The 19,750-nt window shown below is 34.1% G+C and overlaps 1 protein-coding gene across 1 annotated transcript; it reads right to left on the bottom strand.

The window, feature by feature from the left end:
* Positions 1-11,996: 11,996 nt before the first annotated feature.
* LOC120077539 (mitochondrial phosphate carrier protein 2, mitochondrial-like) lies at positions 11,997-18,263 on the bottom strand. Its single transcript, XM_039031455.1, is given in 5 exon segments — positions 11,997-12,215; positions 17,496-17,614; positions 17,617-17,740; positions 17,852-18,059; positions 18,205-18,263. Coding segments are annotated over 5 exon segments (621 nt in total). The 3' UTR covers positions 11,997-12,104.
* Positions 18,264-19,750: the final 1,487 nt, after the last annotated feature.

Raw genomic sequence — 19,750 nt, 5'->3', positions numbered from 1 at the left:
ATTTCATAGTCATAATATGTGGCAATGGATAGAAGTATTCTAATTGATTTTATCATGGCAACAGGAGAAAAAAGTTTCTTCATAATCAACCCCTTCTCTTTGGGTAAAACCTTTTGCCACGAGTTTGGCTTTATAGGTTTGCACCTTGCCAGTTTGGTCTCATTTTCTCTTGTAGATCCATTTACAACCTATAGGTTTAACTCCATGTGGTTGATCTACAAGTTCCCAGACAGAGTTGAAGTACATAGACTTTATTTCTACGTCCATGACTTTTATCCACTGTTTCCTGTTAACATCTTTCATTGCCTTTTTAAAGGTTAATGGATCCTCTCATCCATCATCATGTATGATCCTCTAACCACCTCCGACTACAAACTCCAGCAAAAATCATCTTCAATAATCAACTTCGACAACCAATTCCAACTACTATAAGATTAATGACTATTAAAGTATGTTATAGGGTTGTTGATTATATAAAAATATTATTTTGTCTACATTAAGTACAATATTTATATGTAATAAATATTCTATGTTTGGTTTGTGGGGCTCGATGCATGTTGCTTCTAGAATGTTCAGCATTGAAGTCTTGGTAGGGGACTGTTTTTAGTCATTGGAGCTCGATGGGGGATAATACCATCCAGGATTATTTTCTAAACCCCAGTCGGCCGATGATGCGTACATATCCATGAATTTTTGTTCAAAAATTTCGATGATGAGTATCTATCTATGAATTTTTGTTCAAAACTTTTTCTTACCTTATAACGGTTGAGTTCTTCATGCGTTATTTCTCAGATTCAGACCTTTGTTTATTATGATTTCTTATGAAATTTCTTCATTATTTTCATATTCGCTCTATTTTTCTTTGTTCCTTCTCATTCATTTAATTTCATACTCACTTCTGTTTGAATCATTGTTGTATTTGGGCTTGATTGACATGTGTTTCTAGATAAGATATTTATTCTAAACTCCAGTGTTCTTCATTATTTACATTTTGCAATTCTTCGTTTCTTATGATTTCTTATGAAATTTGTTCATTATTTTTCATGTTTGATTTGTTTATTCTGATTCCTTTTTATTTGTTCTATATCATGCTCGGTTCTATTTAAATCTATGTTGTGTTTGGGCTCGATTGAATATATTTTTGGATAAGAAACGTATCCACCTCCAAAGTTATTCATGGTTTACATTTGCAATCATTTATTCATTATGATTTCTAATGACATTTCTACATCATTTTTCATTTTCTATTTGTTTATTTTGATTCTTTGTTCTCATTGATCCCAATAGGTATGTGTTGATTGCACATTTATTCTATGTAAATAATTTGTTCGATGTAGTTAATTTTTAGTGCTTCTGTTTGCTAACTGAACTTCACTTGCTTGCGTTTTTACACTTGATTAATTACTCAACCACTTCATTAATTGGAGTACGATCATTTATTTATGAACAAAAAATAAATCATGAGGCTGGTTTCTTTTTCACCATTGTTCTGATTATGTTAACTATTGATGTAATGTTGAATTACTTCTACCTCACTTATTCTACTAAGGTCTATTACTCTCCATTATTACGGTGGGTGTTCACCACCCCATTTCACTTCTCTCCCTCTATAAAACCACTTCCGTCCAACTTAAATCACTTGAGAATCCTCCGTTGTTGTATGTTTTTTCTCAAGCAAGTGAGTTATTTCCATCAACTTACTTCTCTTCTACTTTTTTGTTCTCTGTATCATTTATTAGGGCTTCATATATTAATGTGGTAGTGGTTTGATTTTCTGGAGTTCTATTTGCAAACCTGTTCTATTGATACTTTAGTATTTTAAAAGTATTTCTATGAGTTATTTTTTGTTTGTATGTGTGTTTGATGAACTTGTATATGTATTTGTACTGTATTTTCTATATCATGGTGTCAACTATCCAATGTTTATTTTTTTGTAATCATGAATTACATGTCATGGAAGTCTGAGGTCGGCTATATGTATACATATTCTACTTGATTTTAAATGTGGTACATCACATCTATTCTCCTACAAATCACTTGTATCCCACATTGTGTACACTTGATGAATCTCTACAATCTACTACCCTCCTTGTTAGTCTGGTGAGTTATTTCTTACTGCTATTGTTGTTGGATTATATACATTTTCTTTCAGAATATATACATTTTCTTCCTATTACTTATGCTTATCTATGTGTTCATGGTTTCTTTGATGGGCACTAATGGCGACACCATTTTAGTGCTAGAGTCGATCCGGTGGTTCGTTGATCCTCAAACTACAATCCCCGAGTAAAATAGAAAATGTATTCCTAAATGATTAGTCTTACATACCATGAGTTTCTAACTAAATATTTTCTTTGTTGTTTTGCAGCCTAAACTAATAACACTACCATTAGTTTGAGGTTCATGTGTTACGCATGTTTTTCCTAATTTTAAATGTTGTATATTTGGGTTTGACTTGTAATTAAAGTACACCATTCTTTGTGGTCTTTACCTGTAATTTGTGGTTTTTTCATACATTGGCCATTGAACATGGACATTTGACAATTGACTGATAACTTATATTTTTCATACATTGCCCAATGTAGAACAATAACAGCATGTTGCCTACTGCACAACCTGATAACGAGGGAGATATGCCAAACTATAATGTCTGGGACAACGAATGATGAAGATTCTACATCTAACGAGCTCGACGATGAAAATATACAATTTATTGAAACATCTGACAAATGTGACCAATTTCAGGGATGAGTTAGCGACGCGAATGTTCGATGAATGGGAACGAGCATCTTGAGTACAAAGTTTCTTGTCCAATTAACTTTACTATGATTAACTTCCTCATACTTTTAGATTATGTTATCTTTCGGTTCAAACAATCTACTATATTGAATTATCTTAATTTATGTTGTGTTAATTGGTTCATGTGAATGATGAAACATGTTCTATGCTATTCGTACTCAAACTTTGTTTATCTAACTGTGTCCAATTTATTTTATTAAGTTATACGTATGTATGTAGCTAAATGGTAGGACGTGAGAAAATGACAAAATACAATTGGACAAAGGTTGAAGCTGCACGATTAGTGGAGTCACTACTGCACTTGGTAGAATCAGGTTGGCAAGCTGATAATGAAACATTCAAGCTTGGCTATCTACAATAGCTACAACATCTACTTACCGAAAAAATTCCTAGTTGTTCCATCGGACTGTCGACAGTAGAGTGCAAGATTAGATTTTTAAAGCGATAAGGTGTTTATTTTCAAACGATTACCCAAATAACCACCCACTAGTTCTTAAAGTATGTTATTAAATTTTCTACCATTCTTTACAAATCTACAAAATGAATTGTAATCAAGATTTCTTTCTCTTAGTTGTTAGGGTTCCTTAAAACATTACTTTGGCAGGCTACCCATCCTAGTCTAGTAAGGAAAAGTCGCTGCGACGTACTACAGGTTCCAACCAATGTTTAGGTGATAGATAACAGGAGCTACTTCCGGTGAGGAGTTTCATTGACAATATTTTATCAATCCCAGCGAACTGGCCTATATAAGTTAACCTGGATCGAGTACCTTACCGAATTTATTTTTGTAAGCAGTTCAAATGTTATAGAAGTTTACAATTGAAATGACATTAAATAGCTCATTTGGCATAAAAAATTTATTATCATAAAGTTGTTGATTCTCCTATGCCAGAATTATTTAGAATCTCCTATGTAAATAGTTTTATGTCATGAATTTTTTTAGATTGAGTTTGTAGTACATGTTGGGTTGTAAAATTACTTGAGAATCAAAATTATCATCTATCTACTATGATGCACCACTGGACACTACAAGGAAACATTGAGCAAGCTCTAGTAAGCCGTAAACCCTATTGTTGGGTGAAATTTTAATTTTAAAAAATAAGAGGAAACTAACCTTTGGTTGGAGAATTCCACATTAGAAAATTTTTATTTGGAAGCCTCTCTTATGTACTCCAATCTTGAACTTTGGGTTTGGGCCCGAGGGGTACCCATATTTTGGAGTGAGTGAGGAGATAGATCAATGTAGGTTCAGTGGATGTCTCACACGCGTACTGCCGTCGGTCGGTCATAAAATTATTTTTATTTATTATTTTAAACGGAAAAAAGAAAAAGTTCTCCCTTGCAGCGAGTCGTCGAGACTCTCTGCCTCTTTCGCTCTCTACCATTCCACGCTGAAGTCCTTTAAAAAACGTGGTCTTCAGTAGTTCATTCACACGAATTATTTCATTCACTCCCATTTGAATGTTCTCTTTTCCTTTCCTAACTCTTCAATTTTCGTTTTCCGAGTAGTGGGTTAGAAAGGGTGTGTGTTTCGGTCGGTAACGGTACATTTCCGATTAGGCTTCTTTGGTTGTTTTATCCTGGGGACGATGCGGCAATTTTCAGACTTGCTTGCACACTTGGATAGCCGCAAAACATCTTAAAGAGAGCGAGCTCCGCGACTCAGCCTATAATGAGTTTCTGTTTTGCAGGTTTTTGTTCTTTGGTTGACCACAGTGCCTTGACCGTTTGCTGTTCGTCGTTTTGAGGGTCTTGTTGTTTCCAACACCTATTCTTATTGTTTATGTTTCTACCCTTTTTTTTTCCTTTTTTTCCTTCTTTTATTAATCTCCGTATGACTGGGCTTAACTTGTTTGGCTATTAGAGAATAGGAAGTGGAATCTTGATTGGTAGTCACTAGTTTCGATTTTGGTCAAGTTTTGTTTAAACTTGGGATATTGATGCATTTCAGTTTTGTCTTTACAACTTTGATTGCATCTTGAGCAAGCTTTGATGAATTTGGGTGTTTAATAATTTTCATCTGCATCTCGTCCAATCCATACATGCTCTAAATTAACAAATCATATGAAGGATACTAATTAAGAACCATATAATCTTTCTGCTGCATTCCATTACTTTTCTTTTTTCCTTCCCCCAGTATATGCCTTGAAATTGGAAAGAGATTATATGGAAAAAATCTTGTTGATACAAAAGTAATGGCTATTGATTAAGGGCTTTTTCCTTATTCTTTTTTGGTCTCATGTTTTGTCTTTTATATTGTAAGATTTTGGGTAAATTATCTCTGGTTTATGTTTTTAGGTGTTCTATGAAGATCAAGTAATAAGTGTTTACATTGAAACCCACCTCATTTATTTTGCATGATTCTTTCAATATCAATTGAAATAATTTAATGAAATAATAAGTAATATAGAGTGATTGCTATGCTATATGAAACCTCTTTCCTTAGTTAATTTAAACATTTAACTTGTTATAAACACGTTATAGCAATAAAAGAAGTACTAATAAGAGCTCATATGGTGTAGAAGTGATAGGCCTCCAATTATACTGCAATATCAAAGAAGAAAGAATAGAGGAGATAAGGGGAATTCAGCGGTTGAGTCGGGTTGGGAGGTTAGGGACCGCAACTCAATTACTTTCAATTATGTTGGGGAAGTGAGCATTTAAAAGAAGAACGAAACAAAAAGAGAAGGCACGGAAGTTGAATATCTGGAGTGAGGAAGGTGAGCTCTCGAGGGTGTGAGTTCGGGAACGTCTATCTTGTAGAATTTGCCGAAGTGTGCCGATCATCGCCTACTTCTTCTACTAAGCGATCGAGTAGCAGAGCCCAACGATCGTGTAGTATTTGGTAAGCGGTAGTGTAATATTTTATATGCGATCGCGTAGTGTTTTGTAGGCGATCGTCTAGCATTAGTTAGCGATCGTGTAAAGTCTGTAAGCGATCGTATAGAGATTGTAAACGATTGTTTAGAGTTTGGTAAGCGGTCGAATAACAACTGTAAGCGATCATGTAGTTGTTGTTTGACTCTCATCGTTTACTGAAGAACAAGTTCATCGTTTAGCCGTTATATTGAGCGATTGTGCCAACCCATTAAATCAATAAAGTTCTTTTAAAGATCAATGTCCTAACAAGAAGATATAGAACTTAAGAAGTTGGAGTTTCAATTCCTATAGTTTTGAGCATGTTAAGTGTTTGGTTCTACCACCCTTTTAATTGATGTTGTTTTATTGCCAAAGCACAACAACGAATTGGTATGTATTAGTTTACATATTAGAATGTTTACCCTTCAAGAGTTCTTACACCTAAAATTTTTGTTTCAAGTTTTAGCTTGATCTTATATTTCTGCTTCCTTCCTGTTTTTCTTCTTTTCATAACTTAGAGTATTTGACTTCCATTGCATTTATAAGTTTCTCGCTACTACAAACTACTAGCTTTTATTACTTTAACTTGTTATTGTGGTCATATATAGTTTTTATGTTAATTCATAAATTTTTTGTTTATAGCGTTGCTCTTCAATTTGAGTTTTGGACTTCAAGTTTTTGCTAATAAAGTGGTCATTTCCATATCAAAATTAAAGAAAACTTGGGTAATGAGTAAATGTATTTGTATTACGTTTCAACTTTATTTTCAATCTCCATGCTTATTAGCTTGATCGGATATTGAGAGAATGAAAAGTAACATCTTATCTCTTTGGGTGGTTAAAAACGACTTCAAAGATTCTTCTATACTGTTTAGGAGTGAATAGATTTGCTAGAGGTTATTAAAATGTCAAAATTTTATTCTCTTGAATTAATGGAGGGACAATTCAACAATCTCTAAGACATTGATTTTAGTTAGAATTTGATTCTCATCTAAGCATTTACCATGACAAAGCTTTGAATGATTCTCGAAGTTTATTAATTTGGTCCAGATTTATGTATCCTTCTCATTTGGACTTGATTCCTATCCAAGCATCTGTTGTGGCAAAGCATGGGTTATCCAAAGTTGTCTATGCTGCCTCTCTCACATTTCAATTACCAAAGCAAACACTACCAAGAGGTTTGAAACAAGTTCTAGATATCAAGGTAAATTATTTTTCTCCTAGTCCTCCATTTCCATAAAAATTAAGTAACTACATATTTATTTACCAAAGTTTTAAGTTTAAGCTCAATTTGCTAGTAAATCCATCTATGAATCATGTTTTTGCTCTGCCACTATAGGAAAAAAGGCCTATGATAACTTGCTGGTGATTGACTACTTCTTGCCATTGATTTAGGGCATAAAGCTTCATGAACCCTAGTAGATTGGTGGGCTTTTTGGATCTCAAAGAAGAGAAATCTCTGAAAAACTCACCGTTCAAAGATACTTCTAGTTGATTGAGCTTTTCAGAGTTAGGCGAATAAGGTACGAGTTACTTGGTTCTAAAACCATTTCTTAACCTCATATGCTCCAATTATTGCAGCTGATTGTGTGTTATGCTTATGATTTTCTCTTTGGACTATTTAATGTATACTATGATTCTAGTCTTGAATTGATTAAAATTGTTTTAATTAAACAACTTCTAAAATATGAAAATAGTATTTCATATTTTTGTCAAAAATTGTTTTATTATTTATTTTAATAAAAATTAGTTAGTGGAAAAATCCAATTGTTGGATTTTCCTACTAACTAAGTGGTTTTTGAAGTGGCTCTTCCAAAGTTTGACACCTAGAGATTTCATGCTAGTGAAGTTTGGGGTGGAAGATATGCAAGATGGGATTTGTATGTTTTTTGTCTTTGAATAAGTTCTTATTTTCAAAAATTAAAACTTAATGCTTCCTTAAATATTAAATTTATCTCTTCCACAAAATGTCCTTTTTACTCTCCATTTTTGCCAGAGTGAAAATTCCGTAGCTTTTACCAACAAAACAATTCCACAACCATATTCTTCAAGTGGAGATTAGCGAGGTTTTCCGTTGGTGGTGTCGTTCGAGCACGGTGAGGTTGTATTTTCTAACCTTTTTTTTTTGCATGCTTATACTTAGTTTTAATGTAATTAGAACGTTAGATCTTTGCTTTCGTTGTGCATGTTGTCTTTATATTCCAACAAAATATGTTTCTGCTTCCTTTTTACCTAGGGATCTTAGGAACTTCTTGTCCCGCAATCCATTGACTATGATAAGTAAAGCAACCGAGTCAGAATACCCATCTACCTGTAAAGCTTCGCTATTGAATTGGGCATTGTAGTCTCTTAAAGTCTCATTTGATCCTTGCTTAATGGTTAAGAGATGTGTTGTTGATTTTCTCTAATTTCGCCCTCTTATAAATTGGGTGATAAAAACTCTTGCCAGCTCTTTAAATGATCCAATAGATTTCCTTTTTAGTTGCCTGAACCACTCCTTGGCTGGCCCTACTAGGGTGAAGAAGAATGCCCTACACTTGATTGCATCTCATGGAGTTCGATCCAGGATCAATATGAATCGAGGTGCTCAATTGAGTCATTATTTCCATCATAAGGTTTAATTAATGGGACCTTAAACTTCGACAAGATCTCTTCTTTCATGATCTCATTGGCGAATAGAAGATCTACTTGTTCGATGAGGGCTCTAGTTCCACACCCTCTTTTGTGGTTTTGTAGCACACATCCCCTTGCAGGTCCTTAATTCCTTTTTAACCCTTTGTATTTCTGCCTTCCAAGGAAATTTTTAAGCCTCAGTTACGACCTTGACCTTGACTTTATAGTCCTCTTTTGCACTGTTGCATTTATTTTTGATCCAACTTCGCAAATCCAATTTAGGGCAAATCTTGGTTAATGTTGTTGCTCGATATGGAGCTGTGCGCAAGGGTCAGTATTGGCCTTGGCTACCGTATTTGCAAAACTTTTGTATACCTTGAATCTCTACTTGTTGCTTCCACTCGCCTTCTTTCCTGACATACCGCCCTTTACTTCCTTGTTCACGGTTTTAGGGATCAACCTCTCCCTCTACCACCCATTGTCTAAGCTTTGCTCTGAATCATTTTTATCATATGTGATAGGAATGAGATTCCCCCATGCCTTGTATCATCAATGCTTTTCCCTTTGTTGGATCACCTATAAATTTGTCATCGACTCTCTTGTTGGTCAATAACTTGGAGTAGTCGTGCTAACTGCCCTATTTCTTCCACCTTGACTTCTAATTCACCATATTTTTCTTTTGCAGGTTGGTCCTCAGGCCGAGGCCAAGAAGCCTCTTCCTTCCAAACTTGCCTATGGTGGTACTTTTGGTCTGACTCCTGGTCGCCAAAATTAAAATTTATGAACCTCTGACTCATATTGGAAAGATTTTCTAAATTTTCTTTCGAGTATTCTTCCCCACAGATGGCACTAACTGTTGATACGAAATTTTGACCAAGTAAATGTTCCTAATCTCCAAGGGGCCAACAATGGTAAATATGTATTTTCAGGAGAAGAGAGCTCGCCTGGAAACAAATAGAAAACTGGATACCGATGCGGTGTAAACCACAACCACTATGATACTTAAGTCAAAAAGTTGGAAGGAAGAGAGAATATTTAATTCTAGTTGGAGAACTTACTTTGTTTGTGCTCTACTCTGTTTTATTTATAGGTTTTAGTCTTTTCTCTATTCCTTATCCGATTAGAGTTTCTGACTGGGCTATCTGTTTGAGAAATCCTTTTGGGCCGAGGTCGACCAGCCTACATCCTTACCCTTCCCGGTTAAGCCTATGTTGATCTAAACTAGCCTTGGTTCGTCGTTGATGGGGTCAAACTTGACTTACTTTTCTCTTGGTTTCGTTTGACTCCTCTGCATTTGTTGTTCGTTGTCCATATTACCCCAAAATACACCCACAACATGGCCTTCATTTTCACAATTAGGTTGACACGTGGCACTGTCTCATACTTTCATAGGCAAATCAACCGAATCTTTACCAGAGAGACTAAATTGGTACCAATTAGAAAGTTTAAGGACTAGATCATTACTTTTGAAAGTTCAAGTATTAAATCTTTATTTTTATGAAAGTCAGGGACTAATAATGATTTTTAACATATTGTCTTTTAAAAATTAATTTCCAAAATTTTATTTCTTTTATTTATTTAAAATACCTTCTAACCATTCTGGAATATTTCCATTAAATTTTTTAGGTTTCGATGGTCTTGAAATTTTATCAGGGGAAATTTCATTTTTTCCCATTTTGATGAAATTTTGAGAATATTTTAATTTTTTTTAGAAATTAGTCATGTTAGCCTAGTTCAAGTTTTTTTTCTTTTCAGTTTTATGGTCTAATTACATGCAATTGTGTAGTTTTACGCGTCAATTGTCATTTCTAATGAATGATGAAGCTTTGTTAATGTGTTACTAATTTTCTATTTCAAACTTTTCTCATTTTAAGTTTTATTTTCTATCCAAAACTTTCATTCCCAAAGAAGTTGAATTTGGAAAAGAAAAACCACAAAAATAACATGTACTTATTTTTAACTTAATTCAAACATTTTTCATTAAAATTTTACATTATTTCACCTCAAAATTGAATTGATGTGAGGTTTTACTTCTTTTACCATTTATAACTTTCATTTTCACATCATTTCACCTTAAAAATATTCCTAAACTTTATATCATATTTTGTAATTATTTTTCTATATATATTTTTTAGATTTATGTTCTCGCATAGACATATACATAGACATTCACAATATACATCTAAATATTGTCAACGATATTTAATTTATAAATATTTTGATTTATTTTTCTATATTTAAAAACAACCTTATAATAATTCTATGGTTGAATTATAAATTTAGCAACTATTGAACTTTGTAGACGTGTAAAAAAAGCACTTTAAAATTAATTGTCTAATAACTTCTGATTCTTTAAAATACCTAAGTTTGATTGTAGGCATATTTATTTATTTTTAATCAATTAAAATTTATATGTAATAGATCTTTTAAATTTTGTATATATAATATTTGTATGACTTTTAAAGAATGTGGAGACACATCAATTGTAATGAATATAAGCATCGATGGCTTCAGTAGATTTCTTCAAGCCAAGAAAATTAAAATCATATTAAAAAATCTCAAATCACATGACTTGTTTATACTTTATTTCATGTAAACCAATTAATCTTAGAACCAAATCATTACCTAAAAAGTAAGTCTCTGCCCATTTCTAAATAAATTTTCTCTTTTATAGTTTTCTCAACTATCCTTCCCCAAAATAACCCAAGTTTTATCTTTTTACGTATTATTCCACGAAGAGGTTTATTGTTTTTAGTTTTCTTAACCATTTCGTTTTTTGTTTTTAGTTTTCGAAAATTAAGCATATTTTCTCATCATTTCTTATAATGATTTGCATCATTCTCAACTACAATAGTTTATTTCTTAGCCAAATTTTAAAAACGAAAACAATATTTAAAAGCTATTATTTTCAGTTTTCAAATTTTGGATTGATTTTCTATATTATTGGTAAAAAGTAGATAACAAAAGAAGAAATTTGGAGATGGAAGTAGAGTCTATAGACTTAATTTTAGAAAATAAAAATAAAAAACAAAATTGTTACCAAATGGACCATTAATTTTCAAGATTTGATAAATGATTCTAAATTGTTCTTGTTTTGTTAGTTGACCATCAAAAAATGATGTGAAAGTTAAGGCATCTTTAGTAACTATTTGGCTTTTGGTTTTTAGTTTTTGAAAATTAAGCATATTTTCTCTCAATTTCTAATAACAATTTACATCTTTCTTTAAATAAAAGAACTAAATTCTTAACGAAATTCCAAACACTCAAAACAAGATTTAAAACTTTCTTTTTTTTTTTTCAAAACTTGGCTTGATTTTTTAAAATATTGGTAAAAAATAGATAACAAACCCAAGAAGTTTAGAGGTGGAATGGGTATTAATAAGCTTAATTTCTACTAAAAAATAAGGCTTTTTCAAAAACTAAAAACCAAAAGTCAAATGGTTACTAAACGAAGTCTAAATTGCTAACTATGTATCGTTGATGTGAATATCATTTAGAACTATTTGTCAAATTTTAAGGATTAAGCGTCTGTTTTGATTGATTAGAGGAAAAAATATTATTTAAAAAAAAATATCTTTAGTTAAATTCATTTTTATAAAAATTGTTTAAAATATAGTTTAAAAGTGTTTCGAAAGCTATGTTGGAGATAGTTGTCGAATATTTCAATTTTTGAAGAATAATTTATTTTCAAAATTTAAAAATTTGAAAAGTTAAATAAAATATATCATAAATGATGTATTTTATAATAATAAACGTCAAACCGACACTAATACATGTGTTTTGCATAACAATACGAAGAAGGAGTGTAGAAAAGATGTACAATCCAACAGAAACTTAGAATGCATCATAGGTAGCCCACCGAGAAGCAGTGAGTGTTCCAATCATCACTATGCGTAGAGGCAGCCCTCCTGTGAAGAGACCCCATAATCCAAGCTTTTGAACTGCCTGCAACAGCACTACAATGACTCCAAATAAGAAAACTGAAAACAGGACAATTTGTTTTAAATTAATTTTCTGTTTGTTAGTACTAATGTTATGAAAACATGTTTCCTACTTTTTTTCTATTGAATAAAAAAAAATTTATACCCCTTAAATGTAGCATAGAGGTTCAATTTTTAGGGACCGTTTATTTTTTTGGTAATATAGATATTGCAAATGTATTTCACAAGTTGAATTGTATAAAGAAGTATGTTGAGTATAAATACAATTTCAAGGGCTAAGAATAGACCCTAAGAAACATCAACCGAAGACTCTCCAACCTTCCTAACCACAAAGACTAAGTCTAAATAGTTATACACTTAACACTCTCCCTCAAACTTAAGGTGGTAACATAGGAATCAACTTGAGTTTGTTAAGCAGTAGAAGGAAGCACCCGGAGGACAAAACTTTGGTGAAAATATCAACAGGTTGCTTAGTAGTAGAAACAGCTTGTAAAAGAAGAGTTTTACTCTGAAGATGACGTCAAACAAAATGACAGTCATTCTCAATATGCTTGGTGCGCTCATGTAAAACATCATTGTGTGCAATTGGATGGCACTACGATTGTCACAGTGAAGGATAGTAGCAGACAGTTGAGAAACTCCCATATCAACATGAAGCTAATGGAGTCACAATAGCTCAAATGTAGCATCAGCCAAGGTGCGATATTCAGACTTCATACTTGAGCGAGAGACAACACTCTATTTCTTACTCCACCAAGAAATAAGAGAATCGCCAAGATAAAAACAATAACCTAAAGTAGAACGTCTGTCAGTAGGATCACCAACCCAATTAGTATTAGAGTAGCCGGATAAAACCAAGGATGACTAGGATGAAAACTGAAGGTCATGTCCCAGAGTCCCCTTGACATAGCGAAGAATACGGAGAACATCAGTAAAATAAATAGTTCAAGGGGCAGACATGAACTAACTTACAATGTGAACAACATATGCAATGTCGGAACGAGTCACTGTTAGGTAAATCAAGCTACCAACAAGTTGACGGTAGAGAGTGGCATATTTGAGAGGAACGCCATCAAATGAAGTGAGGCGAACATTAGGATCGAGTGGTGTCGGGACTGTAGCAAAGTCAGTGATCCCGGAATGCACCAATAAGTCTGAAACATACTTCGCTTGAGACAATGAATAGTTAGTAGAGCTCATTGATACCTCAAGACCAAGAAAGTAACTAAGGGACCTGAATCTTTCATCTCAAAGTGCTCGCCAAGGTCATGTTGCAAATAAGAAATAGCATGAGGATCATCTCCAGTAATAATCATATCTTCAACATATAGAAGAAGGAGAACAATACCATGGTCCGTTTGACGCGTAAAAAGTGTCGTGTCATGGAAACTCGACGTAAACCCTAGTTGAACGATGGTGGAATTGACGAATCGAGATCAATAGAGACGGACACAGATTACTCAAGCTCAGTATCACGATAAGATGCAGATGAAGGAAAAAAGTCAACGGACTATGAGAAAGAAAGAAAGGAGGACCTGAAAGAGATGCATGAAAGGTCGAAAGACTAAAAAACATTATATGCTCCCAGAAAGTGACATGAGGAGATATGTGCAGTCTGTTTGAAAGAGGATCCCAATTGCGGAAACCTTTATACTCGGTTTCATAGCCAAGGACGCAATAAAGACGCATATGTGGTTCTAATTTGGTATGTTCATGGGGATGGAAGAACAAAACACGCACAACCAAAGACTTTGAGGTTAGAGTAATCATGAGGAGTACTGTATAAACGTTCAAACAGAGAAACATTGTGAAGGATAGACGAAGGGAGACAATTGATTATGTAGATAGAAGTAAGGGTGACCTCTCCCCAAAATTTGGTAGGATAGGAGGCAGACAGAAGATGAGCGCAAACAAAATCCAAAATGTGGCAATGTTTACATTCCACTCTCCCATTCTGTTGATAGGTATAGGGACAAGAACGCTGGACATGAGTGTCTTGCTAGGTGAGAAAGAAAAGAAGCATAGAGTCCTTATACTCCAATGTGTTATTTGTACTAAGAGCTTTGATTGTACGAGTGAACTAAGTGTGAACCATATTAGCAAAATAAATATTTATGTGAGGCAAGGCAAAACAATGTTTAAGAAAATATATCCAAGTGAACCGAGAGTAATCATCAATAAACAGGATAAAATCGTGATATCCAATAATAGTAGAAGTAAGAGGAGGACCCCAAATATTAGAGTGAATTAAGTCAAAAGGCTGATCGCATATAGAATTGGACTGAGAAAATGATAATGTAGGTTGTTTAGTAAGTTTGCAATTCATACAATCAAAGGGAATAAACTAGAAACATTATTCAAATTTTTTCTAGAAATCAAATGATAGAGTTTGTTAAAAGAAGCATGACCAAGACGAAGATGCCATTGATATATAGCAGAGTCAGTGACAGGAGCAGAAAGAAAACAAGCAGGCAGTTGAAGTGATGTGAGTTCAAACAATCTTCCTACTTTGTGACCCATAACAATTGTCTGTCTCGTCTGTGCATCCTGAACTTAACACCCAGTAGAATAAAAAGAGACAGTTAAGCCAAGATCACACAATTGTCTAACTGAAGCAAGATTGAAGGTTAGGTTTGGAACACAATAAATATTAGAAAGTTGGAGTGTGAGAGTGTCAATTGGAGGGATATGGTCATACGATTACTGCCAGCAGCATAAATGGGAGGAAGAGATTTGGCAGGAGTGGGTGTAGCCAAAAAGAAAAAATCAAAAGTCATATGATTGCAACATGCAGAATCAGGAAGTCACCAATTACTTGGAGAAACCGCAAGAGCGAAGGAATTGAACGAAATCACTTGTTTTAAGCAAGTCTTGCAAATCACTTAACTAAAAATTAGACTGAGAAGGTTCTAAATCAGTAAAGGAGGCGGCAGCAGCAACAGAGGCAGAACCAGGCTTACTAACATGTCTTGTTTTTTAAGAATGTCCTGGAGGTCGAGGTGGTCGTGTAGGATAGTTGTTCAGAATATACCCGTATTTGTGACAATATTTGTACTCGACTTTTGAGCAGTCAATAAATTGTGCCCAGTGAGCTGTAAAGTTTTTATAGAAGAGAGCTTCAGAGCTACCAGGCAAATGATTGCTTGCGAGCACTACCTCAGATTGACTGGAAAAAGCAATGCCAAGACATTTTTCCTTAAACAGGCTTTCCTAAATTGTTGTGTCCAGTGAGGGAAAAGAACTGCGATGCAGCAAAGTCGCACGAATATATTCATACTCTGGATGAAGCCCCATAAGTACCTTAATAAGACGAAGATAATCAACGCTGATTTTAGCTTGATCTAATTGTGTCCAAATTGGCTAAAGCGTGGCCAGATATTCGTTAACGAATTGGTCAGTCTCCTGACTGAGACTAACAAGAGGATTGTGCAATTGATAAAAATGAGCTAATCCAATAAACTGAAAACGTGTAGACAGGAAATCCCATAATCTCTTGGCCTCATCAAACGTATCAAACTGAACATGGATGGCAGGTATAGACGTATTATCAAGCCAAGTGATGATCTGATGATTTTTACTATCCTAATCTTCTAACCGTTCAATAAATTTAATATCATCTTCAGTGGGTATCTTGACTGGTTTAGGAATATCGTCGGTGACAATGCGCCATAACATATGCCCTATTAGAAAGCTCTTTATTTGATGGGTCCAGGTAAGATAATTTGTCCTATCAAGGATAGTACTAATAGGGCGAAACACATGATCCTTCTCCATATGATTTGATTTGGCTCAATTTGGAAGAAAAAAAAAGGCTTATGGCTTGGCTCAACTCAGTCAATTGGTGGCTCAGCTTCACTGGAAAACGACTCATTGACGCGGTTTATTGGCTCCGCTTGTTGGATCGGCTTAACAACTCAGCTTGTTTGCTGCTTGGCTCGATAAGAACAACTGAATGGATTCGACTCGTTGTTGACGGTCTGAGAGCTGAGGTTGGCGAACAAAACTGTGTGTGTGACATTGGCTTTCTGATGTTGGCGAACGGAATGCACGGCCTACGCCAGCTAACAGGCGAGCAGATGTGACGGAGATGTGTCCGGTGGATCTGGGTGTAAGGCGATCTGTCCGATGGATCTGGGTGTGAGGCGGTTGCGAGAGGCGGAGGGACCTAAGATCTGGAGGTTGTTGTGTGAGGTAGAGTTGCACAATCTGGGTGGCGGAGGTAGAGGAGTCTAGAAACAAGGGTTTGGTAGACCTGAAAACAGAAGGCTATTGTGAATAGAGGACTGAACTTGTGAACAGAGGGCCGGAGATGGTCGAAAATGCCTAATTTGGCTCTGATACCATCTTGCAAATGTATTTAACAAGTTGAATTGTACAAAGAAGAATGTTGAGTATAAATACAACTTCAAGGGCTAAGAATAGACTCTAAGAAACATGAACCAACCCCCTAAAGACTCTTTAACCTTCCTAACTACAAAGTCTAAGTCTATATAGTTATACACTTAATAGTAGATACTCATAATCTTTAGATATCCGAAATTATAGATACTTAGAATGATAGATGTCTAACGTCTTTAGATAACGATGCTTGTTTTGTAAGAAATTTTTTGTAGATATTTGAATGTATTTGGATAACTGTGTTTCTTTTGTAGGATTTCTATTCTAAAATGTTTTGAATTTGCCTAATATTCCAAAAATGTCCTTATGACTATTCATTAATTATAATTAATTTAATATAATTAAACTTATATAATATTTTTTTATTAAATCTATTTTAAATTAATATTTTGTATTATTTTTACATGTTAATTTTCTCAATTCAATAATATATATTAATTTAATACTTTTTGTAAAATAAATATAAATTTACATTTAAAATTGAATATCTTTCTAAAAAATAAAAACATCTATGATATAACCAAAAAAGAATGATATATATGATAGACAATATTTATCTTAATTATAAAATACAAACAAAGAAGTGTGCTATATATATAAATGGAGGGTAAAAAAGTAAAAATGGAATGTCCTCAAAATGTGAATCCATAAAATCCATGTTTGAAGATGGCATCCAAAACTCTCAAGATGTTCTTCGTAAAAACATCTTAGGATGCTCGAAAATATTTAGACACCAAGGCATCTTATATTACCGTGAAACAAACATGGTAATCCAAATGTCCACTTCATGGGAATCTTAGATGCTCGCGAAACAAATGACCCTTAAGGTTCTATTTAATAATATAGTTTTTAGTTTTTAAAAATTAAGCTTACGAACATTACTTACCTCACCAACGCTAGACCCTTTAGCATTATTGAGAAAGAAGACAAGATTATCCGCAGGATGAGAAAGCATAGCACAAGAAAAACCGGCAATATATCCACCAGCAAAACTGACGCCCAGCTGCATTCCTTCTTTGGCTTCGGGATGACATGCTTGTGCTTGTACATGACTTCCACCAGGTTCTCAAATGTTGCAAACTTCATCATTGTATCTCTCAAATGTAATGCTTTTAATTTACTTTCTTTTGCCTATCAGTGTTACCTATGACCAATTGACAAAACCACTGGGGCCTACTATAATAACTCACTCTATTTCAACTTGTACATTCCAAATATCTTAGTAAAGGACTCACGACTAACATGGGATCTGGTAAAACCTGGCTGTGTCTGAACTTTAACTTTGACAGCTTCAAAGGGGAAAAGTGCAACATCTGCAATCGCTTCAGCAGATGCAGAACCAGCAAGATAGATCAATGTCTTGTACTTTGTTGCACACTCAGGACCGACTATATCCCAATAGTATTTCTTAAGGAATTCATAGATACCATACTTGCAAGCACCCTGAGCACTGTTTGGAATTCACGGCATAATCAAGCTGAGAACCTAAGCACAATTATTGATGAATTCTTTTACCAAGAGGGAGATAGAGAGCTGCTATCATTCTTCATCATATAACAAGTTATGCTTTTCTATTTACATGGTAATCCAGTAACATTAAGGATAGAGCCATTTTCACAAAGAACCATAGCTCTGTTGTGGGTGTCCAACCCATTTGTTGCAGAAGTAAAACTTTATTTTAAATTTATGTTTTGTGAGTCCTATTGGAGCTAATTTTTTAGATTGACCCATCTTGAAAGCCCTAATTTTTCTTTTACGTGATATAGGATGACCTAAGGAAAAAGAGAGTGAAAAAGAATCAGAAAATTGGAGAGAAAGATAGCAATTTGGTTAGTTAGCAATAGCTTCCACAAAGTTGTCGATTGTCGAATTTTGAACCGTTGGATCATGCTGAAATTTGGTCAGCCGGTTCGGGAAATATAGAGACTTGTTTTTGAACGGTTGGATTTTTGTTTGAAACTCTAGTTTATCTGTAATCGCTACCGAACCAAATCTGAAAAATTGGGTGGTTTTTTTTTTTTATCTCTCAAGTGTTCATCTTTTATGTATGAAAGTATTGGTAGGTAGTGAACTTTTGTATGACTGATTTGGGTTCTTTTTCCCTCAATTTTATCATAATAAGAGAAGTTGATAAGGGCGAACTATTCACAAGTCTCGTCATTTTTACTCTTCACATCGAAGGGGTTTTCCACGTATAATTCGTATATGCTCTTTGCTTTTAGTCTTCCAGAATTTTATGATTTATTGTTATCCATTATTGGTTGATTGCTTGGTGATTATTTAGTGATTTATTTGTGGTGTTTTAGAGAACAATTATTTGGTTGATTATTTTGGAGGAGATCCTATTGGGTTGTTGTTATATTGTTTGGGTCCTATCGGTTGGTATCAGAGCGAGTTTTAATTTACATTGTTATGGAATCTATTAGTAATGGTGGAGGTAGTTCAATGATAAAATTGACATCAACTAATTATTTCATCTGGAGACCGATGATGGAGGATTTATCATATTGCAAAGATTTGGTTGATGTAATTGAATCAACCACAAAAGCAAATGGCACAATTTCTAAATATGCAAAACTAGAGAAAATGGAAGAAAAGGACTGGGGAAAGTTAAAGAGAAAAACTTTGGCGACTATTAGGCAGTGGGTTGATATTAGCATTTTCAACCATGTGTCTAAGGAGTCCGACTCATATGAGTTGCGGAAGAAATTGGAAGGTCTTTTAATTTGAGCTAGGTGATATTCGTGTGAAGACAAGTGTTAGGTGCATGCTTACATTAAAGAATGTGTGTCATATTCCTGATTTACACCTTAACTTGTTGTCTGCAAATGTCCTTGATCAAGAAGGATTTCGACATACCTTTTATGATCGTAAATGGAAATTGTCTAACGGTTCAATAATAGTTGCTCGAGGTGAGTTGTGTTGCACTTTGTATAAAAAAAATTTGAGCATGTGTTCTTTTAAGTTGAATGCAATATAAGAAAAGAATTCTCTAAATTTGTGGCATTAAAGGCCCGATATATGAGTGATAAGGGGATTAAATTGTTGGTAGGTGTGATCATTGTTTGGCAGGTAAGCAACATAGAATTTCCTTTTCTAATTACGGGGTTCATTCGAATATGAAATCCAATCTTGGAAATA

Source organism: Benincasa hispida, chromosome 1 (genome assembly GCF_009727055.1).
Source record: "Benincasa hispida cultivar B227 chromosome 1, ASM972705v1, whole genome shotgun sequence".
Lineage (NCBI taxonomy): Eukaryota > Viridiplantae > Streptophyta > Magnoliopsida > Cucurbitales > Cucurbitaceae > Benincasa > Benincasa hispida.
Note: the sequence above shows the minus strand (reverse complement) of the source record. Positions and strands in the feature narration are given on the sequence as shown.